Below are 27,593 nucleotides of genomic sequence, written 5' to 3'. Positions count from 1 at the left end.
GGCGTGGAGGACAAACTAATTACACAAGGATCACTTTCTTATCTGGAAGGCTATCTCCAACACATCCGTAACAGGGAGGGATTCCTTTCCATATATCCCTGTGGCTATGTGAGAAGCTGCTTAATGAAGGGTTATGTTTATTAGGCACCAAATGGAAGAAAATGTACTGAAACAGGGCAGGACTACCTGGACCAATAAGAAACGCTCATTTGTTTTCCGTTGAACATTTTGCCACGGTGTGCCCTAACGAGCATAACCCAGTTGTACACAGAGTAAGTGGGTGAAACAGATAAGACTGGCTGGTTCTTACTTGAGGATCTCCTCACGACACTGCCTCTGTGTGGCGAAACACGCAATGGCCCACATCTTGATCTCTACTCCCGTGTGGAACTGTTTGCCCCTCATGTCCCACACCCCGTGACTTGGGGTGGCCACTGTCCGGTTCTGAAACCACAGTGTAGTACGGTTGATCTGCTGCGTGTACACACACACACACTTTTGCGCAAACACACACTTGTTTTTCTATCCTTGTGTGGACCTAAAAATGTATTTCCAATAAAAATCCTATTTTCCCTAACCCTAATTGTAAGCAGAAACCTAACCCCTACATTTAAAATAGCATTTGTCATCATGGGGATGTGGGAAATGTCTCCATGAGGGATCATTTTCCATGTTTTAGTATCCTTGGGGACTTCAGGTCCCCACGAGGATAGAAAAAAATTGCACAGTAACCACATACACCCAATAGAGTAGGACATGCAGACAATTCATGCAGGCACACATGTAGAAATGACACTGCCCCTAACCTTTACATTAAGCCTTTAAGGCAAGACACCACAGGCTGAAATTACATTTTTGCATCTATTTGAGTCTTTAATATTAGTACTTTCAAAAAGTAAACAAAAATGTCCAAAACTATGTACACATTTTATTTGGTTTGTTTATCATCATAGTAACATCAAAATGTTATGAATTTTAACCACATTCAAAAATTGACAATTTCAAAGTTCACTACGTGTAATTAACTATAAATCATTTAAAAGGCCATTACAAACTGGACAACAGTGCCTTCGGAAAGTAAACCCCTTGACTTTTCCACTTTGTTACGTTACAGCCTTATTCTAAAATTGATACAAAAAAAACACAAAAAAACCTCAACAAATCGACACAATAGCCCAGAATGACAAAACAGGCTTTAGACATTTTTGCTAATGTATTAAAAATAACAAAAATACTTTATTTGCACAAGTATTCAGCTCCTTTGCTATGAGACTCGAAATTGAGCTCAGGTGCATTATGTTTCCATTGATCATCCTTGAGATGTTTCAACAACTTGGAGTCCACCTGTGGTAAATTCAATTGATTGGACATTATTTGGAAAGGCACATACCTGTCTATATCAGGTTCCACAGTTGACAGTGCATGTCAGAGAAAAAAAACAAGCCATGAGGTCAAAGGAATTGTCCGTAGAGCTCCAAGATAGGATTGTGTTGAGGCACAGATCTGGGGAAGGGTACCAAACCATTTCTGCAGCATTGAAGGTCCTCAAGAACACAGTGGCCTCCATTTTTTAAATGGAAGATGTTCAGAACCATCAACACTCTTCCTATAGCTGGCCACCCGGCCAAACTGAGCAATCAGGGGAGAAAGGCCTTGGTCAGGGAGGTGACCAAGAACTTGATGGTCACTCTGACAGAGCTCCAGAGTTCCCCTGTGGAGATGGGAGAAACATCCAGAAAGACAACCATCTCTACAGCATTCCACCAAATCAGGCCTTTATGGAGTGGCCAGACGGAAGCCACTCAGTAAAAGGCACATGACAGCCCGCTTGGAGTTTGCCAAAAGGCACCTAGAGACTCTCAGACCATGATAAACAAGATTATCTGGTCTGATGAAACCAAGATTGAACTCTTTGGATACAATGCCAAGCATTACGTCTGGAGGAAGCCTGGCACTATCCGTACGGTGAAGGACGGTGGTGGCAGCATCACGCTGTGGGTTTCTTGTTCAGCGGCAAGGACTGCGAGACTAGCCAGGATCGAGGGATAGATGAACGGAGCAAAGTACAAAGAGATCCTTGATGAAAGCACTCGAGCAGGTTCAGGACCTCAGACTGGGGCGACGGCTCACCTTCCAACAGGACAACGACCCTAAGCACACAGCCAAGACTCTGAATGTCCTTGAGTGGCCCAGCCAAAGGCCAACCATGAACCCGATCGAACATCTCTGGAGACCTGAAAATATCTGTGAAGCAACGCTCCCCATCCAACCTGACAGAGCTTGATAGGATCTGCAGTGAAGAACAGGGCAAACTCCCCAAACACAGATGTGTCAAGCTTTTAGCGTCATACCCAAGAAGAATTGAGGCTGTAATAACTGCCAAAAGGTGCTTCAACAAGGTACTTAGTAAAGGGTCTGAATACTTATGTAAATGTGATTAAAAAATATATATAAAATTAGCAAGAAATTCTAAAAACCTGTTTTCCTTTTGTCACTATGGGGTAGTGTGTGTAGATTGTTTTTCCTCAAACAAATTAATACATTTTAGAATAAGGCTATAATGTACAAAAATTCAAGGGGTCTGAACACTTTCCGAAGGCACTGTATATATGTAGTAACTTCATTTGAAGAGATCGTGATTAGGTCTCAATAGGTGTTTTGCGATCGGTAAGGTAAATTCATTGTACTTCACTTTAATGGCCATTTATTTCCTGAAAGTCAGACTCTTCCAACACTCAAACTCTCCCAGCTTCAGAATCATCTACATTCTCCAAATTTAGCCTTCACAAAATTTGTTTATAGTTAAAAATCTGAATTTGATAACATTTTATTTGAAAATATGCACCAAATATGCTGTTTACGTACATGGTTTAGTAACTTACAGACAAGGTAGAAATACAAAAACAAGTCAGGTCCTGGAATGTCTTAACAAAATGAAACCAGAATGTTCAGGCTGACCTCATCCCCTGTCCAGAAAAACAGATTTATTGGAGTTCTCCTTGGGCAGTCCTAATCACTTTAAAATGTTTGAATACAAAACTGGGTCTGGGATTAAGGCTTAAAATTTGATTTGACTGTTTCCAGTAAAATCCCACTAATGTGTCATCTACTCTCACAAATTGCAAAAAGTGAAATTGCAAAAAAATAAATAAATAAAAAGCATGAACACCACAAAAGGAAGCTAAATTGAGTCAAAGCATATTATGTCATAATGATCTGTACTATGCATTCTCAATAAAAGCAGAAATGAAAAATTATGTAGCCGTGTTAGCTTTGAGCAAAGACTACTAGTTTATATTAATCCACACGGACAAGCCTGTATTCATAAATTGTCTTAGAGTAGGCGTGCCAATCTAAGATAAATTTTGTCTTTGAAATCACTATGAAGAAGAGGGGGACCTGATCCTAGATCAGCACACCTGCTCCTAGACGATTCAGAGGGGAAACACAAACGGATCAAACCAAAGCAAGGGGGTTAGTTCCCTCATATAGCAAGGGTAGGTAGCGTGTCAAACAAACAGAGTATGGAGCGTGATTTAAAGGAAGGGTACCATAAAGTGCTCTGTGCTCACCCTGCCGCCGTATTGCAGCATGGGGGCGGGCAGCACGCGCCCAGTCACGTGGGCCATCTCGTCGCGCACCTTGAACTGGAACTCCTGCACAAAGGGGTCAGACTCGTAGTTGGCACTGCGCACCTGCAGGGGTCACACACAGAGACAGAGAGAGGGTGAGAAAGGGGTGTTTAGGGTGGTGAGGTAAGTTGGTATCCAGAAGGCAGTGTCATATTCACAACGCACTAAAACAGAAGAAAAAACAAACTACTCCTATTAGAAACACTCAACTTGTCAAAAAATAAAACAGTAATTTGATACAGAATGCCCTAATGAATATGACCCAGGTTTGAGGAGGTTGATGTTGAGACAACTCACAAGTATGTAGATTGTTTTTAGTTCACATTTCCCCCAGAATTCTGTCACACGCAACATCCTGAAATAACCTTAGACATCTTTAAAACATTGTCAAACTTCCCCCTCGGTTTGTCCAATCGTTATGCATATTTCACAGTTATTCTACCAACACTTTAATTCAGTTACTATTCACTGATGGTTCTCTGCATCTAAATTAGAAGTTTACTGTCTCTGGCAGTGTATGATCAGCCAGAGGTATGTTTTAATCCCAGGTGGGAGATCGGAAGTCTGTTTAATAAGGTGGCCGAAGCAGAGCCTGAATTAAATGACATCTATTGGAGTCGAATGGCTGAGGTGTTAGCCTCTCTCATCCTCCAGAAAACACCATGGCCAGGCAGTGTGCTGTCGACAGCTAGCCAACAATACCATCTTCAAACTAGCCTTTCACTGACCTCAATTAAAACTGACCTGGGCCCGTATTCATTAAGTGTCTCAGAGTAGGAGTGCCGATCGATGATCAGTTTAGCCTTTTAGATCATAAAGAACAAGACAGGGGACCTGATCCTAGATTAGCTCTCCAACTCTGAGACATTTCGGCAAACCGTACCAATACATCCTCCAAAACACCGGTTGAGGGCATTACCAACATATTAAAATAATGATTGATATTTTCATTCATTTTATTTTGATAAATTTATTCATACAATTTCATCCTTCCACAAGATATAGTCCCGACAAAAATCTATGGTTGCTACCCAACCTGGCTGGTCATTCGTTCTATCGGTTCGGTTTAACGAAACGGCTCAGAGTTGGAGAGCTAATCTAGGATCAGGTCCCCCGTCTTGTTCTTTATGATCTAAAAGGCTTCGTTCTATCGGCCAGCCACCCAGTCGCTAAGTCTTTTTGTTCTAAATCTATGGACACAACCCAGTCGTTTGTTCTAAATGTTCCGCTGCCATGATGGCTGGCAAACATTTTTATCCCTTACATGCTTGCTAGCTAGCTAGCCAACTTTGGCTAACACAGTCACGTCAAACAGTGTAGCCAAAATACAGTAAACAAGCGGCATTTCCTGTTTTTCTATTGACATTTCCTCATGGACAGTACCAGTCAAAAGTTTGGATACACCTACTCATTCAAGGGTTTTTCTTTATTTTTAATATGTTCTACATTGTAGAATAATAGAGAAGACATCAAAACTATGAAATAACACATGTAGTAAACACATGTAGGAATCATGTAGGAACCAAAAAAAGTGTTCATTCAAAATAGATTTTATATTTGAGATTCGTCAATGTAGCCACTATTTGCCTTGGATGACAATTTCGCACATTCTTTGCATTCTCTCAAACAGCTTTATGAGGTAGTCACCTGGAATGCATTTAAAATTGACAGGTGTGCCTTTTAGAAATCATTTGTGGAATTTCTTTCCTTTTTAATGTGTTTGAGCCAATCAGTTGTGACAAGGTAGGGGTGGTATACACAAGATGGTCTTTTACCAAATAGGGCTAAGTCCATATTATGGCAAGAACAGTTCAAATAAGCAAAGAGAAACGACAGTCTGTCATTACTTTAAGACATGAAGGTCAGTCAATCCAGAAAATGCCTGGTCTGATGAGTCCAAATTTGAGATTTTTGGTTCAAACCGCCGTGTCTTTGTGAGACGCAGAGTAGGTGAACAGATGATCTCCACATGTGTGGTTACCACCGTGAAGCATGGAGGTGGTGTGATGGTACTTTGCTGGTGACAATGATTTATTTAGAATTCATGGCACACTTAACCAGCATGCATAACACAGCATTCTGAAACGATACGCCATCCCATCTGGTTCACGCTTAGTGGGACTATCATTTGTTTTCCAACAGGACAATGACCCAACACACCTCTAGGCTGTGTAACGGCTATTTGACCAAGGAGGAGCGTGATGGAGTGCTGCAACAGATTACCTGGCCTCCACAAATCACACCGACTTCAAAACAATTGAGATGGTTTGGGATAAGTTGGCTGCTTTTCCGTCACTCTGCGGTCCAACAAGTTCTCAGCATATGTGGGAACTCCTTCAAGATGGTTGGAAAAGCATTCCAGGTGAATACCTCGTGAAGCTGGTTGAGAGGATGCCAATAGTGTGCAAAGCTGTCATTAAGGCAAAGGATGGCTACTTTGAAGAACGTCAAACACTTGTGGTTACTACATGATTCCATAACATGAAGAAAATAGTAAAAACAAAGAAAAATCCTTGAATGAGTAGGTGTCCAAAGTTGCCAGCCTGTGTCTCGCCCACCCCGATAGCGGTCATTACCATAGGACAATTGGAGATCGAATTTCAATATTGAAACAATGTTGCAAATGTCAGAGACAGACAGCAAGGTTATTGAAAATCTTTGCTGTTGAAAACTAAACGCAAGTCAAAAAGAACAATGGGAGATAATGTCTAGATGCTTTTTACAGTGAAGATCTAGTATACAAATGGCCTGGCTGAACTGACAAGACCTTGGATTACGCAGACAGATGGGTCAATCAGAGTCAATCGGCATTTCAACTTCATAGATTTAGCCGGAGTTAACTTGTGGAATAGACACCGGCTGGAATGGGGTTAACCAATCAGCATCCAGGATTAGACCCACCCCTTGTATAACTGTAAATAAGACTCCGTGCCACCAGGCGGCGCCACTGACTCACCAGCCGGCTGATCTCCTCCTGTCTGTCAGGTGCAGAGCGAGCCGTGGCTTTGATCATTGTGGACGTCTGATTATCTGTCAGTTTCTTGATGCAGCGCTGCCCTGCTACTATGTTACACACCTGCAGGGACACAGCACAAAAGCATTGAGTATATTGCAAAGCATTTTATTCACACTATTTGGCCAAACTGAAGCCATGCTAAAAAGGACAATGTGAAAAGACAATATCCGAGCCATCACAGTACGGTTTGGGTCGGTCCTATAGTGTGAATCAGGCAAAGAAATGAATATTTCTCACCTCCAGGGGCAGGTAGGTGTGCTTCTGCTCCTGCCCCACCTGGAGGCAGGGCAGGTGGGGATACTTGAGCTGCAGGCTGTACTTCTCTCTGAAGTACTGGGCCACTGTGCGTTCCACCGTTTGACCATTCTCCAGCTGCAGAGGGAACCTGACCACAACAGGTAGATGGAACGGCAAGGGTTAAGAACTCTTTACTAACATTGAAAGGGGCGGCTGCGCAAGAGGGGTCTACGTAGACTAAGGTTATCAACAGCTAAAGTGGTCTTCAATTTCTAGTTCAGATCAATACAGTGAAGATACAGAAACGGCCTCACAAAGCTATCAAAACGTTGAGCAAATCATTCTCAAAATGTTAAGCATCAGTAGATACTGGAAAGCAAAGAAGCAGCAGCAGTAGATAAACAGCTGCATGTAATAGCATATTGGCCAACGATGACTAACACCCATTGACCTCGAGACAAGGATCTGACTCAGACATTTTGTGGTTCTGGTGAATTCTTGTGAACAGGTCAACCTACATTCAAGTGCACGCTCCTCTCCTCTCCTCTCCCATCCCGCCCCACCCCACACCCCAGGCTCCATGTGCGTCTCCTCCCAGTCTCTCTCTGGCCTCTCCTAGTCCCACCACACCCCACTCTCTCCCTAGTTCCACTCCACCCAATCTCATCTACTTCTTGTCCCACCCCACCCTCCCTCCGGGGCTCTCTTGACTCACGTTTGATGGCTGGCGGGCCGACGGGTTACGTTGCAAACGCGGTACTTCCGCCGCATGGTTCCACAGTGGGTCACCTCCACCTTCAGACCTGGACAGGACAGCTTTTAGGACCTCAGGGACGTGGCAATGACACAAATGTGTGTACACAGGCACGCCCAAAAGCCTAGTTTACATCCTCTTTCACGCACACAGACAAACGCACGCACAAAATACACTACCTTTGATTTCTTTGGTGAACTTGACCCGGTGGGAGTCTGTGAGAGGTCGGGGCTGCTCGTCTATGTTGTGGATGTCCAGGACCTCACACATGAACTGGATCACAGGCTGGGCTTTGTAGAAGGCCGTGGCAGAAACTGCAGGACAGACAGGGCCATTAAAACACTCGCTCACACTCACTCAGAATTACCAATCACTGGCAATACCTGCCAAACCGAGAGTAATCTCCCTAGCTCTTTACTGTAGATGCAAAATGTGAATTGATCTTGGTCTGCCAAATACGTCACGCCAGAAGCAGCCATTTGTCATCAATTATCAGCCATCATCATTTTTTTTTTTAGCTATTTAGGTCGATATCTCAAATCAAACCAAGTACAGCAGCTCAAGGCCTGTAGCCAGGGACACGCCAACACGGCTCTCAAACATGAAATAAAACCTAGGAGGAACATCCAACATCCCTCTGGCTTTATGTGCCGTTAGAGGAAGCTGGCCCCTAGATGAAGGCCTAATGCTTTTCTCCACCTGAAAGGAGAGATGAGAGGAAACAGATGCTGCACTGACACTGTGCTGACTTCACAGTGACGTCAGGGCCACGTCTGACAGCGACGGTAACGACCGGAGCATACATGTGATTAGAAATGATGGGGAGTGCAGGTCACGGTCACTCTCCACACAGACAGTAGGGTTCTCATCCCCATAAACAGGAAATTACATCAGCAATTTCGTGTTTGTTTTGATGTTGGTTTGTGAGAGTGCTGATACATTACTCTTGGGAGTGTGAAAATCAAAGGGTTTTAAATAGAGCACATTTTTGTTTGTTGCTTACAGTGGGGCAAAAAAGTATTTAGTCAGCCACCAATTGTGCAAGTTCTCCCACTTAAAAAGATTAGAGGACTGTAATTTTCATCATAGGTACACTTCAACTATGACAGACAAAATGAGAAGAAAAAAAATCCAGAAAATCACATTGTAGGATTTTTAATGAATTTATTTGCAAATTATGGTGGAAAATAAGTTGGCTGACTAAATACTTTTTTGCCCCACTGTATGTACTAGTACATTTTCTCAGTGTTGCTATATCTTCAGCTAGGATGTGTGTGATTTTATATATGTCCCCTGGTGAGATATAAAAACAGATCATTGGCGCCTATTTGTTTTCGCGCTCTTTTAGGGCCTATTCTCCTCATTCCTTGAGCACACAATGACTAATGAAAGAGAGAATCATTTGCAGATGGCTGGACTTTTCTGCCCTTTGGTGGCGAATGGGCGAGGGGCTAGAGGAAGCAAAATGATTTGCGAGAGAGGGAGAGCGGGAAAACCGCCTGAGTGAGAGAGGCCTGAAGACAGAGCAGTCAGGCACTCCCCAAAACAAAAGCACCCCACCAAAAATAGCTCCCAAACACAGGGCCCTTCAGATCCCTGTAAGTTAGTCTCCACAGCAACTGCCTAGACAGTTTCCACAAAGCAAGACACACACACCACCACCCCCCCACTCTCCACTTTCTACAAAGCCTACGGCCAGCCCACCCACCTATAACCAGATCCCTCTTTCCAAACCCCCGTTGCCAGCATGCGGCACAACACCCACTATGGAGTCCTCCCATATTAGGTAGAAGTTGCCTCAAACACCGATACAGGTTCAGGGCCTGCATTCATAAAGCATCTCAGAGTAGGAGTGATGATTTAACACCAGTTCAGCCCTTTAGATCACATTGAATAAGATGACATGGACAGGGGGACTTGATCCTAGAGCAGAACTCCTACTCTTATCCATATGGCCCCAGATTTTTTTATCCCCCTAAATGGTTACGGTTAGGATTGGTTGCAAAGTGATGTGCGCTGTCCTCACCGTCAATATTGAGCATCATCTTCCACATGGCGGGACGTACAGACTGGTGGAAACCAAACCACACCTCTCTCCCCCCTCCCAGAGGATGGTCGTAGCCCTCTGGGGCTGAGAAGAAGGAGCGACCCACCGGGGTGTACCTGGAGAGGGGGAGAGAGAAGAGCGACAAAATAAGGAGAGAGAAATAGAAGGGGGACAGACAGATAAGAGAATGGGGAAGTTAGTATCCACAACCTGGACCAAGATCTTGGTCAATGGCTCTTTGCACAACGACAGTCTGACAACAAGCTATTTTCCCAGTTGACACTGAACAGCAACGAAACGAGAGGGTGAAAACTCCACACGGCCTTATCGACAACTGATCACTGAGCGGCAAAGACTCATTAATAACAGCGCATACTGGACACATTCTGTCAATGCAGTAGCCTGAAGCTATAGCAAACATAGCCTTATGGCAGGTGTCGATACACAGAAGCCAGTTTTTATTTAAGACTTGGGAAAATACTTTCATTAACATTAACAAGTCTCTCACTGTTGCCACTTGCTATAGACCTCCCTCTGTCCCCAGCTGTGCCCTCGATACTATATGTGAACTGATTTCCACCCATCTATCTTCTGAGCTCGTGCTACTAGGTGACCTAAACTGGGACATGCTTAACACCCCGGCCATCCTACAAACTAAGCTTGATGCCCTCAATCTCACACAAATTTATCAATGAACCTACCAGGTACAACCCCAAATCAGTATACACGGGCACCCTCATTAATGTCATCCTAACTAATTCGCCCTCCAAATACACCTCTGCTGTTTTCAATCAAGATCTCAGCGATCACAGCCTGCATCCGTAATGGGTCTGCGACCAAACGACCACCCTTCATCACTGTCAAACGCTCCCTGAAACACTTCTGCGAGCAGGCCTTTCTAATCGACCTGGCCGGGGTATCCTGGTATGACATTGACCTCATCCCGTCAGTAGATGATGCCTGGCTATTCTTTAAAAGTGCCTTCCTCACCATCTTAAATAAGCATGCCCCTCAAAAAATGTAGAACTAGGAATAGATATAGTCCTTGGTTCACACCAGACCTGTCTGCCCTTGACCAGCACAAAAACATCCTGTGGCGTTCTGCATTAGCATCGAATAGCCCCGGTGATATGCAACTTTTCAGGGAAGTTAGGAACAAATATACACAGGCAGTTAGAAAGCTAAGGCAAGCTTTTTCAAACAGAAATTTGCATCCTGTAGTACTAACTCAAAAATGTTCTGGGACACTAAAGTCCATGGAGAATAAGAGCACCTCCTCCCAGCTGCCCACTGCTCTGAGGCTAGGAAACATTGTCACCACCGATAAATCTGCTATAATTGAGAATTTCAATAAGCATTTCTCTACAGCTGGCCATGCTTTCCACATCGCTACCCCTACCCCGGTCAACTGCCTGGCACCCTCCACAGAAACCCGCCAAAGCCCCCACCATTTCTCCTTTACCCAAATCCAGATAGCCGATGTTCTGAAAGAGCTGCAAAATCTGGACCCTCTCTTTCTAAAATTATCTGACGAAATTGTTGCAACCCCTATTACTAGCCTGTTCAACCTCTTTCGTATCATCTGAGATTCCCAAAGATTGGAAATCTGCCGCGGTCATCCCCCTCTTCAAAGGGGTTGACACTCTAGACCCAAACTGCTACATACCTACATTTATCCTACCCTGTCTTTCTAAGGTCTTCAAAAGCCAAGTTAAACAGATTACTGACCATTTCGAATCCCACCATACCTTCTCTGCTATGCAATCTGGTTTCAGAGCTGGTCATGGGTGCACCTCAGCCACGCTCAAGGTTCTAAACGACATCATAACCGCCATCGATAAGAGACATTACTGTGCAGCCGTATTCATCGACCTGGCCAAGGCTTTCGACTCTGTCAATCACAACATTCTTATTGGCAGACTCGACAGCCTTGGTTTCTCAAATGATTGCCTCGCCTGGTTTACCAACTACTTCTCCGATAGAGTTCAGTGTGTCAAATCGGAGGGCCTGTTGTCTGGACCTCTGACAGTCTCTATGGGTGTGCCACAGGGTTCAATTCTCGGGCCGACTCTCTTCTCTGTATACATCAATGTTGCTCTTGCTGCTGGTGATTCTCTGATCCATCTCTACGCAGACGACACCACTCTGTAAACTTCTGGCCCCTCCTTGGACACTGTTAACTAACCTCCAGACGAGCTTCAATGCCATACAATTCTCTCCTTCCGTGGCCTCCAACTGCTCTTAAATACAAGTAAAACTAAATGCATGCTTTTCAATCGATTGTTGCCCGCACCTGCTCGCCCGTCCTGCATCACTACTCTGGACGGCTCTGACTTAGAATACGTGGACAACTACAAATACCTGGGTGTCTGGTTAAACTGTAAACTCTCCTTCCAGACTCACATTAAGCATCTCCAATCCAAAATTAAATCTAGAATCAGCTTCCTGTATCGCAACAAAGCTTCCTTCACTCATATACTGCCAAACATACCCTCGTAAAACTGACCATCCTACCGATCCTCGACTTCGGTGATGTCATCTAGAAAATAGCCTCCAACACTCTACTCAACAAACTGGATGCAGTCTATCACAGTGCCATCCGTTTTGTCACCAAAGCCCCATACACTACCCACCATTGCGACCTGTACGCTCTCGTTGTTTGGCCCTCGCTTCATACACGTCGCCAAACCCACTGGCTCCAGGTCATCTAGGTAAAGCCCCGCCTTATCTCAGCTCACTGGTCACCATAGCAGCACCCACTCGTAGCACGCGCTCCCGTATGTATATCTCATTGGTCACCCCCAAAGCCAATTCCTCCTTTGATCGTCTTTCCTTCCAGTTCTCTGCTGCCCATGACTGGAACGAATTGCAAAAATCTCTGAAGCTGGAAACTCACATCTCACTCACTAGCTTTAAGCACCAGCTGTCAGAGCATTTTACAGATCACTGCACCTGTACTTAGATGGGCTGTTTACAGATTGGCTATCTACCTACCTCATCCCCATACTGGTATTTATTTATTTAGCTCCTTTGCACCCCAGTATCTCTACCTGCACATTCATCTTCTGCCAATCTACCATTCCAGTGTTTAATTGCTATATTGTAATTACTTCGCCACCATGGCCTATTTATTTCCTTAACTTACCTCATTTGCACTCACTGTATAGACTTGTTTTATTTTGTTCTACCGAATTATTAACTGTATATTTTGTTTATTCCATGTGTAACTCTGTGTTGTTGTATGTGTCGAATTGCTACGCTTTATCTTGGCAGGTCGCAGTTGCAAATGAGAACTTGTTCTCAACTAGCCTACCTCGTTAAATAAAGGTGAAATAAATAAAAAAAACTTATGGCTGGGGGCAGTATTGAGTAGCTTGGATGAATAAGGCGCCCAGAGTAAACTGTCTGCAACTCAGGCCCAATTGCTAATATACGCATATTATTAGTAGATTTGGATAGAAAACACTGAAGTTTCTAAAACTGTTTGAATGATGTCTGTGAGTATAACAGAACTCATATAGCAGGCAAAAACCTGAGAAAAAAATCCAACCAGGAAGTGGGAAATCTGACATTTGTAGTTTCTCAACTTTTTGCCTATCGAACACACAGTGTCTATGGGGTCATATTGCACTTCCTAAGGCTTCCACTAGATTTCAACACTCTTTAGAACCTTGTTTGATGCTTTTACTGTGAAGGAGGGGGGGAATGAGGGCTCTGAGTCAGAGGTCTGCCAGAAAGCCACGAGCTGGCCATGCTCGTTCACGTGAGAGTTAGCTTGAGTTCCATTGCATTTCTATAGACAAAGGAATTCTCCGGTTGGAAAATTGAAGATTTATGTTAAAAACATCCTAAAGATTGATTCTATAAATCGTTTGATGTGTTTCTATGGACTGTAACGGAACCTTTTTACTTTGTCTGCTCGTGCCTCATGAATTTGGATTACTGGGCTAAACGCACAAACAAAAAGGAGGTATTTGGACATAAATGATGGACATTATCGAACAAAACAAACATTTATCGTGGAACTGGAATTCCTGGGAGTGCATTCTGATGAAGATCAACAAAAGGTAAGCAAATATTTATAATGCTATTTCTGACTTCTGTTGACTACACAACATGGCGGATATCTGTTTGGGTTGTTTTGGTCTGAGCGCCGTACTCAGATTTTAGCATGGCGTGCTTTTTCCGTAAAGTTTTTAAAAAATCTGACACAGCGGTTGCATTAAGGAGAAGTGTATCTATAATTCTGTGCATAATAGTTGTATATTTTATCAATGTTTATTATGAGTACTTCTGTAAATTGATGTGGCTCTCTGCAAAATCACCGGTTGTTTTGGAACTACTGAACGTAACGCGCCAATGTAAACAGATTTTTTAAAATATAAATATGAACTTTATCAAACAAAACATACATGTATTGTGTAACATGAAGTAAGTGTTTAATTTATTTCTGCTTTTTGTGACTCCTCTCTTTGGCTGGAAAAATGGCTGTGTTTTTCTGTGACTTGGCTCTGACCTAACATAATTGTTTGGTTTGCTTTCGCTGTAAAGCCTTTTTGAAATCGGACACTGGTGGGATTAACAAGAAATGGTGTAAAATACTTTGTGTTTGAGGAATTTTAAATTATAGGACTTATGTTGTTTTAAATTTGGCACCCTGCACTTTCGCTGGCTGTCGATCCCGTTAGCAGGATCTCAGCCCAAAGAGGTTAAAAAAGGTTTTCATTCAGTATTGGTAGGCACACTGATAACACATGGCTTTTGAGTGGAGGAGGCTGAGTGAAGTCAGGTATGACGGCATAGGAATACATCTGGTTTCCTGCCGAATTATCATCATACCGTGAAAACAAGCACACTTGTTTTGCAAGAGCATACATTCACGCGTTTCATTTCCAATGTGGCACTAAGCAGAAGTGAGTCTTCACTGAAATTCAGTACTTGATTTTAGAGGTCGGCCGATTATGATTTTTCAACGCTGATACCGATTATTGGAGGACCAAAAAAAGCTGATACTGATTAAAAATCTGCCGATTTTTTTATTTTATTTATTTGTAATAATAATTACAACAATACTGAATGAACACTTATTTTAACTTCAAAAATACATCGATAAAATCAATTTAGCCTCAAATAAATAATGAAACGTGTTCAATTTGGTTTAAATAATGCAAAAACAAAGTGTTGGAGAAGAAAGTAAAAGTGCAATATGTGCTATGTAAGAAAGAAAACATTTAAGTTCCTTGCTCAGAACATATGAAAGCTGGTGGTTCCTTTTAACATGAGACTTCAATATTCCCAGGTAAGAAGTTTTAGGTTGTAGTTATTATAGGAATTATAGGACTATTTCCATCTATACCATTTGTATTTCATTAACCTTTGACTATTGGATGTTCTTATAGGCACTTTAGTATTGCCAGTGTAACAGTTTAGCTTCCGTCCCTCTCCTCGCTCCTCCCTGGGCTCGAACCAGGAACACAACGACAACAGCCACCCTCGAAGCAGCGTTAGCCATGCAAAACAAGGGGAACAACCACGCCAAGGCTCAGAGCGAGTGACGTTGGAAACCTATTTACGAGCGCTAACTAGCCAGCCATTTCACTTTGGTTACACCAGCCTCATCTCGGGAGTTAAACAGCGCAATGCTTGACGCACAACGAAGAGCTGCTGGCAAGACACCCAAAAGTGCTATTTGAATTCATGTTTACGCGCCTGCTTCTGCCTACCACCGCTCAGTCTGATTATATGCAACGCAGGACATGCTAGATAATATCAACCATGTGTAGTTAACTAGTGATTATGATTGTTTTTCATGGCTTACTGCATTCGCGTAACAGGCACCTTGTGGAGTGCAACGAGAGAGAAGCGGGTCGTTATTGCGTTGGACTACTTAACTGTAAGGTTGCAAGATTGACCTCTACTTGATTTGTCATTTTAGGAAATTATCTTGAAATAAAAAAATCAGTCTCGCGTGCCAGCAAATGAAATGTATTATTATTTATTTATTAGGCCTACATCTCCAGTAAATAAATCTGCCTCAAAAGTCAAATTAACATGTAGCAGAGTTGCGTCGTTTGCTTTTAAAATCAGTTCACTGAGATTTCCAGGGATAAATGCTCAACTTTTCAGAAATACATGCATCCTGTTGATCAAATAATTAACCCAATCACAAAGTTATAACATTTCCCATTATGACCACTTGGGCGGCGACTGTCCAACTCACTTCATGGAGGGCAAGTGTCGCAGCACTACATCCACAGCGTGTACTGGGTTGGTGCTGATGGGCTTGTCCAGCTCCAGGGGCTCAGGCACGCTGCGGCCCGTTAGCACCTCGTGCAGCATGTGCCAGCTCACCAGGGACACAAACTTGATTGAGACCTTAAAGGGCCGGTCCTTGCCCCCCTCACCCGGTAGAGTGACGTCCAAATCCACCTGTGTGTGTGCGTTAACAGATCAAGAAGTGTGGGAGCGTGAGAGAGAGAGAGAGAGTGTGTGTGTTTTCAGTCTTACCCTTGTAGGAGCGCCAGGTAGAGTAGGTTTGACTATGTGTGTGTGTGGCTGGGTGTCAGTCTACATCCATCTTACCCCTGCGGTTGCCACAGGCAGCGGGTTCGCTGTGTACAAGCTCCTCTTCCCATCGTAGACTGGCCGACGATCCCCAAAGATGGTAACCTTGAAGTGCTGCACCATGGAGTCCACCACCTCCCTACAGAACACAAGACCAAAACAAGTTAACCTCTTTTTAAACTTGTCCAACGGTCTGCAACTTGTGGCTCTGGAGCCACATGCGGCTCTTAAACTGCCCATATGTGGCTCTATAAATAGTATTCAAAGTAATAATACATAAAAATATAATAGAAGTAGAATAGACACATCAAATTACCTCTAGTCACACTTCAACAAGACATAATCTGATACCACGTGAAACATTTTGAGATCCTAGCGAAAGGCATTATTCTAGGCGTACCTGTTGACGCGGCGCGGGCACTTCTCGGGCTTGATGTCCACCTCATAGAGGTAGACGTCTATCTTGGGGATATCCACCTGGAAGCAGTTGGCCAGCAGCTTGATGGGCTTTCCCATGGTGCCATAGCCAGGCCGCCGCGGCACAGTGAACAGGGGCTGGGCTCCAACGGCTCCTAGAGATGGAAGGAGGGAGCGGGGGAAATGGAAAAAGAACAATAATTCAACTTCCATTACAACAAACCAGTTCTTTGAGAAATAGGCTTAGATTAGTAAATTGCTAAAAATCAGCTTTGACGTGGACACTTTTTTTTTTTTTTTTACTAAAAAGTTAGGTCTAAATGGGGCGGCCGGTAGCCTAGTTGTTAGAGCGATGGGCCAGTAACAAAAAGGTTGCTGGATCGAATCCCAGAGCTGACAAGGTAAAAATCTGTCGTTCTACCCCTGAACAAGGTGCAACCCACTGTTCCTAGGCCGTCATTGTAAATAAGAATTTGTTCTTAACTGACTTAACTAGTTATATAAAAATGACATGTAAAATCACTTGTTGCCGGTGTGTCAAGAAGATGACGGCTGAAAGAATCTACTGGAAGGAATCACTTTAGAAAGTACAGAGACAGCGAGGAATGCTATGGGGGGATACAAAAGGTTTGGTTCCACTATAAAAAAATTCAAACCAACATCAAAACTAACACACACACGTGTGTACACAGTGGTACGTAACACACATTGCCACCACCAGACACAGGATGTCTTACACAGGAGTAACAATAACCCAGTAGACAGTTATTTTAATAACAACCCGATGTGCCACACTCATCCCAGTGCCATGTTGGGTCTGCCGTCTCGTGGCCTGCCCATCAACATCAGGGGCAGCTGATGTGAAAGGGGAGGGGGGACTCGCCTTTTGAAGCTTTGTGCTGGTTTAGCAAGACATTTGCTATGACGTTGCTCCGCTGGCCTGTGTGAGCTGCTTAACTATTGCGCAACACTCAGTCTAATAACTGAGTTCAGATGAGGGGAGGCAGTCAGTATATTGTTTGTCCATCCTAAACTGAACAAAAATATTTTAAAAAACCCAACATGTAAAGTGTTGGTCCCATGTTTCATGAGCTGAAATAAAAAGATACCAGAAATGTTCCAGACACACAAAAAGCTTATTTCACAAATTGACTTACAATCTTGTTAGTGAACATGTGTCCTTTGCCAAAATAATCCATCCACCTGACAGATGTGGTATATCAAGAAGCGGATTAAAACAGCATGATCATTACACAGGTGCACCTTGTGCTGGGGACAATAACAGGCCACTCTAAAATGTACAGTTGTGTCACACAACACAAAGCCACAGAGGTCTCAAATTGAGGGAGCGGACAATTAGCATGCTGAGTGCAGGAATGTCCACCAGAGCGGTTGCCAGATAATTGAATGTTAATTTCTCTACCATAAGCCACCTCCAACATAGTTTTAGAGAATTTGGCAGTACGTCCAACCATCCTCACAATTGCAGACCAAGTTTAACCACACCAGCCCAGGACCTCCACATCCAGCTTCTTCACCTGCATGATCGTCTGAAACCAGCCACCTGACCAGTTGCTGAAACCGAGGGGTATTTCTGTCTGTAATAAAGCCCTTTTTGTGGGGAAAAATTCAGATGGACTTGGCAGGGCTGCACTCCTGCCCAGTCACGTGAAATCCATAGATTAGGGCCTAATGAATTGATTTCAAATAACTGATTTCCTTAAATGAACTGTAATTGTTGCGTTCATATTTTTGTTCAGGACACATATCCTCATCACCCTTATTCAACACTTCCATCTCGCAGTCAGGCAGAAAGTAAACCATGGGAGTTTCCCCCCAGCCTCTCTCTGGTACTCTCCACCACCAAAACCAAACTGCCCCAATGTGTCATTGATCAATGAGTGTCAGTGCTATGAATGATTCACCTCCTATTGAGTCATGATGAGCATACATGAGTGGGTGTCAGTACATTCAGAGCCCCAGTGCAGGGGGGGGGTAAAAAAAACATAACAGAACCCTTTCTCAGGTGCTGCCAGTTCATGGGATTGGTGCACGAGTGAAGAGGTTTGTTTAGGGCTGTCTTTCAGAAGCCGGAGCGTTCATGGTTGTCTCCCCTTCTGTTTCTCTCGCCTGGTGGACCTTGAGGGGTAGGTACAGGGGTGACAGATACAGGTTGGGTGTAGGCTAAGGCTAGACCTCGGTGGGTCGCGAATGACAGCAGAGAAAGGGGGATCGTTAGAGACGTCTGGAATTCCAGCCGAAGCTGTCCCACGGACACACACCAGCCCTTTGTGATTGAAATTATCCAGGGGGCCGGTGGGAGCCTAGTTTACACATACCGCCACACAAACAGAGCTTTTACTGTGCTGCGGTGGGGGTGAGTAAGCCAAGGAGGAGGAGAGGGAGAAGGAGGAGGAGAGGGAGGAGTAGGATGGCTGGGGGAGTGGGCAGGGAGGGCTGGTATTCCGCTCAGGCACTCATATCGTAGAACTAGCCTCCACGCTGCATGAGTCACTGGGCCAACGCAGAGAGAGAGAGAGAGAGAGAAACACAGGAGGAGTGTCCTGCCTCTGGACACTGTGCCAGGCATTCTCAAAATGTAAAACGACACTTTCCTCCTAGTCCTGATGTTCTTTTGTACACCCCCCCCCAACCCAACCTTCTGACAAGACCTTGCGTGTGTGTAAGCATTTCACATTAAGGTCTACACCTGTTGTAGTCGGTGCATGTGACAAATACAATTTGATGCCGTCTTACACACACACACACACACACACAGGTGCCTTCTGACACGCCCTTAACGAAACACGCAAGCAAGCACGAACAACCACACACACAGGAAAGCAGCTGCAACGTCATCTTCCCACCATGCAGCGAGCGAGACAAAGAAACACCAAGGCCACAGAGAGAAAAGGATAACACACGCCCACAAACAGCGGATCAGAAATGCAGAACACTGCAAAAAAACAACAACAAAAAAGTGGCAGAAACGACTCAACATTTCCACGCTTCTGGTTATTAAACCTGACCCTCCTGCCTATTTCTGATTCAGACTTTCAAAGAAATTGATTCAAAAACACTTGTGTGCAGAACTTAACTAGATGGCAAAAAGCAGTCGCAAAATCCCCTCCAAGGCATGCTAGCCTATTTTCTCTGTTACTGATCATTCAGAATGCTTCTCAAGCACACACACGGCCTAGTATCTCAATTCTCCCCCCGTCTAAACTATTTCAGCCCCTTGCAGACAAAACAAGTACAAGCACGCCCCTGGGAACTGTAGAGTGAGGGGAACATTGGAGGGATGCGGCTGTCAGGGGCCAGGGCAGGGAGTTACGTAGAGGGGGAGCTGACTACTCTAGTCTGAGGTTTCTCTGACACTGTCGGCCCCAGTGGCCCCAAGCTGGCCCTGTCCTCAGGTCACCCACTGCCCATATAAGGCATGTTCAGTACCATGCAAGCAACACAGCAGAGAGAGACCAGTGTCTCAGAGGAACACACACAAACAAGCAGAATTGTAAGGGCACCCACACACACGTGAAGCTGAACTGCTCCAATGAACTCGACCTGAGAAACACACCAAAGGATCAACCAAAAATGTCAAACTCTACAAAACAAAAAAGTTGAGGCCTAAACTGCACACCAAAATTAGTACTCACCTATCCTGGAATACCATGACCTGTAGGCCTTCCCATAGACATAACAAGATTTCCGGCAACGACAGATGGCCTACTCAAAAGCCCATGTGGAGGAATCAAAGGCTTGTGGTCTGCGTCATTTAGCGGTGAGAGAGGTAGCAGGTTCAAGGAAACCTACCACTCGTGTGTTTACTCTGAAAGACTGTGCGGTCAGAAGATTCGTAAAGGGAAAACGTGTTTTCCCAAACAGAAAAATTCTAGGTACTCAAGTCTTTCAACGCTTTGTCTCATTTTGTTTCCTGACCCTATGACCTTCATGTTACGGACTACAGTACAGACACCAACTAAAAAGAGGCAGCTAACTGGGTAGTATTCGTTAGGGCATACCGTAGGAAAACAAAAACAAAAAAGAGCGCTATTGGACAAGGTCAGATGGTCAGAAACAGAAATAACTGCTTTCTCCGTTTGGTGCCTAATGAATATGCCCCTGATATTAGAAAGAAAAAGTCAGTGGGTATGAGGAGAGATAAGGAGGCATCACTGAACTGACCTTGTTATGACAATTTCTCAGTCAAACTAACTGAAGTGGATGTGCCAAAATGGGTACAAAGCAACAAACTCCGCCAGGTTGGTTCCATTACAGGCTAGGAGAGAAACCAGTTGCCACATCCCTGAAAAGCAATGGATACCCACACTGACTGGGGTCATGTTCAATAGGCACAGAATGGATAAAAACAGACAGAGATGCATTCTGCTACCTGAACTCAATGAACTCCAACAAGAAACTCTTAAAACATATTGCAACGGTGTGCACTATTGAACATGACCTAGTTACCAATACACATCAAGTCTGGGCTCTCCCTTCCTCACTCCCGCTGCCTTCAACAATGATTGGCTGCAAACGTACTCACACAGACGCAGGGCAGACCCACACACACACACAGCTGTATGTCTAATCTGGACAGGCCTGGGCTGTGGGAACAGGGCGAGCGCTCCGATGTGGAGCACAAGGCATCAGTCACAGCAGGCAGCGGCCCAGGCACACACGGCTGGACAGACGCACAGTGACAGAGCGCCGCGGGCTGGGAGGGACTGATGTGTGTCAAACAAATAGGGCACAATTAAAACACGTTTAGTGGTGAGGGAGAACCTCAAACTCGGTGATTAGGACTAGGAGGGGAGGAGGGGGATATGGACTGGCATTAGGCCAGGGGTTGCATTAATCCAGAATGATGTATTTGTAACAAAAAATATATATATTTTTTAAACACAGAACATATATCTTGTAAACACATATAAAATGCTTCTTATTGTAATTTCTGCTCGGCATCAAGACTCATTTTGTGCTTCAGTTGCACTTCTCCCGGATGAGAATTCATGAAAGGGCATTCTATCAGCAGACAGTGCTCTGATGTCTAGCTCATTTTCTCCGGTAAAATGCAAGATGAACATCTAGCAAAATATTTGAAAACTTAGCTGGCTACATTCTTCCATGATCAACATTAGAAATATAATGGCCATGCATCAATGCACTTCTGAAAATGAAGCCATTTTCTGACGAATGGTGTTTCTCAAAAGCATTTTCTGTGATGGAAAACTACAGTCGCAGGCCCCTGATCACTCTATTGAAGTGAAAACTTCCAACAAAACGCAGGTGAAATGGTTTAAAAACGCAGATTTTTGATGGTCTGCGTTTTGAAAATGAAGATTTATGAACTCAAACACGACCTCTGTAGGCTCATCTCAATGAAATCAGTCAGTGATACAAAAAAAAAGACATCCTAGTGCCAGCCAATCAAATGCGTTGTTTCAAGACAGCACACAAAAAGATTACCTTTCTGGGGTAATTTCTCACTTTCAATAACATCAGGCTCGGTCTTCTCTCACACAAAAAAAAGTTGGACACCCCTCACATCAGCCCTGGGTCCCTCTCTTCCTGTCTGAACCCCCCCACACACTGTGCCACTTGTGTTCCCCCTATAGATTTAGGCTAAATGGTCCTCACAAAACAGAGCTCAGGAAGGAGAGAAGTACCCAATCCAGGCCTCCCCCTCATCCCACTGAGCTGAAACAGACATCCCCCAGCCTCACAGCCCACTTCTACTGGGCCCTCCTACTGTCCTCTACATCTATCCCTCTCTGGCTCAGTGATTCACTCTCTCTGGCTCTCCCACTCTCTCTCCCGCTGATTTATCGCCCTCCCTCCCCCTCATGAGTTCAATTCTAGCCAGGCTCACAACATGTGAAGGTCGACACAGACAGATGCTTCTCAATCTAGCACCCATGCATGGGCTGTTTTAATTAAAACTTATTAGAAGTGAAAAATAACATTCCTTTCTAGGCTATGGGGACACAGGCTGCAAGATCCTAACGAACACAGGCTCGTGTTCATTAGGGCACGCAACAAAAAACGCCTTGCAACGGTAAAGAGAAATGGAGTATTTCTCATATGAAGACTCCAGGTTGTCCCTCCCTGTTTGTCTGTTTTCTTCTGGTTGGTGCCTAATGAATACTAACTACTCAGGTCTAGCCTGTGTGTGAATATTCCAGCTTAGCTTTGGACAAGGATTTGAAAATCAAAAAGGTGGTTCTCAAATTCCCGCCTTTTTTCATCAAGTAAAGTGGAGAGCGAGAGCGAGAGAGAGCGAGAGAGAGAGAGCGAGAGAGAGAGCGAGAGAGAGAGCGAGAGAGAGAGAGAGAGAGAGAGAGAGAGAGCGAGAGAGAGAGAGAGAGAGAGAGAGAGAGAGAGAGAGAGAGAGAGCGAGAGAGAGAGAGAGAGAGCGAGAGAGAGAGCGAGAGAGAGAGCGAGAGAGAGCGCGAGAGCGCGCGAGAGAGAGAGCGCGCGAGAGAGAGAGAGAGAGAGAGCGCGAGAGAGAGAGCGAGAGAGAGAGCGAGAGAGAGAGAGCGAGAGAGAGAGCGAGAGAGAGCGAGAGAGCGAGAGAGAGAGAGAGAGAGAGAGCGAGAGAGAGAGCGAGAGAGAGAGCGAGAGAGAGAGAGAGAGAGAGCGAGAGAGAGAGAGAGAGAGAGAGAGAGAGCGAGAGAGAGAGAGCGAGAGATCAAGGAGGGAGGATAAGAAAGGTGGTGGGCGTGGGGGTTAAGTTTAACAAAACAAAAAAAAGAGCGGGAAGAACAAGACGAAGGAAAGTGTGAATCAGAAAGACAGAAATGCTATATATGCCCATTCAAAAGTAGCTACTACTAACAAACTTTAAGTACCTCAACCACATTTACCTAGAAGACCCCCTTGATAGTTGGTAACTAGCCTGAGGTGTAAGGGGACAGAGGGGGGTCCCCTGTACTGCCTGTGTGGTGTCACTTTGTCTTTTGGTAAAACCCACACAAGTGTGTGTGTGTATGAGGCTGTGTATGTCACGGGCGTATCCATTACAACAGGAAGCAGCTGCACTTCTCATGGACAATCAAGCGTGCCAGGTTACCCATCCAAAACTAATTGACAATAGAACTCATCTTAATGCAAAATATTACACGGCAAAAATATAGAACTTTTGAAAAAAAAAAAAAGGGGGCCTCGATCACATCACGGTATTTGTGTGCATTCAAATAGCCATGATAAAATGCAACTGTGTTCGTTGGCTGCCCATACCATAACTCCACTGCCACCATGGGGCACTCTGTTGACATCAGAAAACCGCTGCGTTTGTGGCAGTACGTCCAACCGGCCTCACATTCTCTAAAAAGACTTGAGGCGGCTTATGGAAGAGAAATTAACATTCAATTCCCTGGCAACAGCTCTGGTATACATTCTTGTAGTCAGCATGCTAATTGCACACTCCCTCAACTTGAGACATCTGAGGCATTGTGTTGTGACACAGCTGCACATTTTAGAGTGGCCTTTTATTGTCCCCAGCACAAGGTGCACCTGTGTAATGATCATGCTGTTTAATCAGCTTCTTGATATGCCACAACGATCAGGTGGATGGATTATCTTGGCAAATGAGAAATGCTCACTAACAGGGATGTAAACAAATTTGTGCACAACATTTTAGAGAAATTAGCTTTTTGTGCATGTGGAAGATTTCTGGATTATTTTTTCAGCTCATGAAACATGGGACCAACACTTTACATGTTTAGTTTATATTTTTGTTCAGTGTAATATCCATCCTCATACGAACAAAGATTTATGATCATGTGTTGCCTTTTAAATACCATACAAACGTGTGTGATGGACGAGATTTTAAGGGTTAAAAGCTCAAGTCATATGCTATGAGCTCTAGCTAATCTTTGCATGATGCCAGACTACCATTGGAATGAATTTGTTTAAGGGCACACTGTAGCAAAATGTTTTAAAACACAAAAGCAAAAAGAGAGCTTCTTATCAGTCGAATCCCCAGTTATTCCCCTTTTAAACTCTACAACCTGAGGAGATTTGGAGGTCAGTTGCCGGGGGGACCTCCTCTGGAGGGAATCAATATAGCTCTGTCTGGCATGACCGTATCAGGTGTCACTCACTGGGTCTACCTGCTAGGGTATCGTTGCAGGAGAAGTGGAAAGCTTCCGTTACGACAACAGACAAAGCAAACTGTAAAAAACAGTTTCCCTGCCTGTCATTGTAAACGGCAAGAAGGAACTGTGTGACCTAGGCTACCATCTAGGTTATACAGGGTCTCCTCTATTATGGATGCTTTCCCTTTTGATTTAGGCCTAGCCTACACATCACCACTGTTTTGCAGTCTAGTCATGAGAAAAGATGACCATGCAGTCCAACTTACTATTCAAACTGAAATGCTTTGAATAAGGAAAACTAGTCAGTAACTTTGCCTCTCCTGAACTAGGCCCCTATAAAATCAAAATCAAACTTTTCTAATAGAGCATGGTTATGTTTTGTTTGTTTTCGAAGTCCATAACAATGCTCAAACATCAGGAGACCACTTTTGAAGTCTGGGAAAAATCTAAGAAATGTTGATGTAGTTACTCTACAGGGCCAGTAGGAGGCACCCTTTCCTCTGGTCTAAAGGGCAGTGATTGGGGACCTTGCCCTGTGTAGGGTGCCGTCTTTCAGATGGGACTTTAATAACGGGTGTACGGACTCTTTGTGGTCACTGAAGATCCCATAGCACTTACAAAAGAGTAGTGGTGTTAACCCTGGCGTCCTGGCTAAGTTCCCAATCATCTCCAGCTTACAATTAGCTCATTCATCCCCTCTCCCCTGTAACTATTCCCCAGGTCGTTGCTGTAAATGAGAATGTGTTATCAGTCAACTTACCTGGTAAAATAAGGGATACATTTTTTAAAGGCACACAGGGGAATTCCCGTTTCAGAAAGTTGAAGGAAAATACAAATCACTGATGCATTTTGTTCATGTCTTATGATTAACTTGAGCAAAATAAAACCTTTTCTAATAAGTTCAATACATTTTTGAATATTGTTGAATTCTGTTTTAATGTCTGGATTTTGTCCTCATGTTCCGGAACTGATTTTATAGGGCCCTACTGACCTCTGATAAACAGTGTGGCACATGTCTGCTGTGACAAACAAGACGACCCTATTGCTGAACCACAGGAGGCTGTGGAGGGGAGAACGACTCATAATTATGTCCGGAACAGCTCAAATGGAATGGCAGGAGATGGCTGGAGACCATGTGTTTGATACCACCCCGAGCCCGTTCTCCCCAATTAAGGTGCCGCCAATCACGTGTGCTGGCCGACTCATGCATATAACCATGTGGACTTTTCTATGACTAACGATTAAACGACGTGAGTAGGAAGATACCCATGAAGGTTGAAGTGTGAACTGTGATGCCACAAAACATTTGTTAAGTCTCCATTTCATAGCATTGCTCCACTTATGAATAACCTAACTACAAGACTTCATCAAAGACACTGTACTCCCACATTGTGTATGTATTGAATTACATTTCACCTGTGACTCACACATGGCCAACAGACAACTGTTGAGGAACTCCCCTAGCTACAGTTAAACAAATAGTAGCCATTCATGAATTTACCTAGGTGTTTTTAGCAACAATGGGTGTATTTACATGCACTAGCATTGCTTTCAATTAGATGTTGACCGATTAATCACAATGGCCGATTAATTAGGGCCGATTTCAAGTTTTCATAAGCGGTCATCTGCATTTTTGCAAGCTGATTATATTGCAATCCACGAGGAGACTGTGTGGCAGGCTGACCACCTGTTTTGTGAGTGCAGGCAGCAAGGAGCCAAGGTAAGTTGCTAGCTAGCATTAAACTTACCTTATAAAAAAACAATCAATCTTAACATAATCAGTGGTTAACTACACATGGTTGATGATATTACTAGTTTAACTAGCTTGTCCTGCATTGCATATAATAAATGTGGTGCCTGATATTGTGTCACTTCTCTTGCGTTCAGAGTCAGGGTATATGCAGCAGTTTGGGGTCGCCTGGCTCGTTGAGTACTGTGTGAAGACCATTTCTTCCTAACAAAGACTGTAATTAATTTGCTGGAATTTTACATAATTATGACATAACATTGAAGGTTGTGCAATGTAACAGCAATATTTAGACTTAAGGTTGCCACCCCTTCGATAAAATACAGAATGATTCCGTATTTCACTTAAAGAATAAAAGTTTTTTTTTTTCCGATTAGACCATAACAATGACCTAAGGCTTGTATTTCTGTGTTTATTATAATTAAGTCTATGATTTGATATTTGACAGAGCAGTCTGACTGAGCGGTTGTAGGCAGCAGCAGGCTCTAAGCATTCATCCAAACAGCACTTTACAGTGTTTGCCAGCAGCTCTTAGCAATGCTTGAAGCACAGCGCTGTTTATGACTTCAAGCATATCAACTCCCGAGATTAGGCTGGCAATCCTAAAATGCCTATAAGAACATCCTATAGTCAAAGGTCTATGAAATTGCTTCTGAAATTGCTTCTGAAGCTAAGCAGGGTTGGTCCTTTGTCAGTCCCTGGATGGGAGAACAGATGCTGCTGGAATTGTTGTTGGAGGGCCAGTAGGAGGCACTCTTTCCTCTGAAAATATATTTTCCAAAAAATATCCCAATGCCCCACTACCCTGTGTAGGGTGCAGTCTTTCGGATGGGACATTAAACGGGTGTCCTGACTCTGAGGTCATTAAAGATCCCATGGCACTTATCGTAGGGGTGTTAACCCTGGTGTCCTTGCTAAATCTGGCCCTCAAGCCATCACGGTCACCTAATAATCACCTATGATAAATAATCATCATATATTAACCGGTATAGGCTTTTTTTGGTCCTCCAATAAATCGGTATCTGTGTTAAACAAATCATAATTTGGTCGACCTCTACTTTCAATTGTATTTAACAAAAA

General features: G+C 43.9%; 1 protein-coding gene across 3 annotated transcripts in view; it reads right to left on the bottom strand.

Annotated features, from left to right (window-relative positions):
• Positions 1 to 27,593, bottom strand: part of LOC112223047 (protein argonaute-3) — a 41,882-nt gene that overhangs the window by 13,222 nt on the left and 1,067 nt on the right. For 2 of the 3 annotated variants that reach the window (XM_024385993.2, XM_024385995.2), the window contains 10 exons: positions 16,651 to 16,822; positions 16,269 to 16,389; positions 15,907 to 16,115; positions 9,666 to 9,802; positions 7,819 to 7,953; positions 7,601 to 7,688; positions 6,886 to 7,033; positions 6,589 to 6,708; positions 3,552 to 3,695; positions 311 to 444 (listed from right to left, as the gene is read on the bottom strand). In XM_024385993.2, the coding sequence (XP_024241761.1) occupies positions 311 to 444; positions 3,552 to 3,695; positions 6,589 to 6,708; positions 6,886 to 7,033; positions 7,601 to 7,688; positions 7,819 to 7,953; positions 9,666 to 9,802; positions 15,907 to 16,115; positions 16,269 to 16,389; positions 16,651 to 16,822 (1,408 nt within the window). The remainder of the gene's footprint in view (positions 1 to 310; positions 445 to 3,551; positions 3,696 to 6,588; positions 6,709 to 6,885; positions 7,034 to 7,600; positions 7,689 to 7,818; positions 7,954 to 9,665; positions 9,803 to 15,906; positions 16,116 to 16,268; positions 16,390 to 16,650; positions 16,823 to 27,593) is intronic. The other variant, XM_024385996.2, reaches the window with a different exon arrangement.

The sequence above is a fragment of the Oncorhynchus tshawytscha genome, linkage group LG23 (assembly GCF_018296145.1).
Source record: "Oncorhynchus tshawytscha isolate Ot180627B linkage group LG23, Otsh_v2.0, whole genome shotgun sequence".
NCBI lineage: Eukaryota > Metazoa > Chordata > Actinopteri > Salmoniformes > Salmonidae > Oncorhynchus > Oncorhynchus tshawytscha.
The sequence above is the reverse complement of the archived record's forward strand: the minus strand, read 5'-3'. Positions and strand labels throughout refer to the sequence as shown.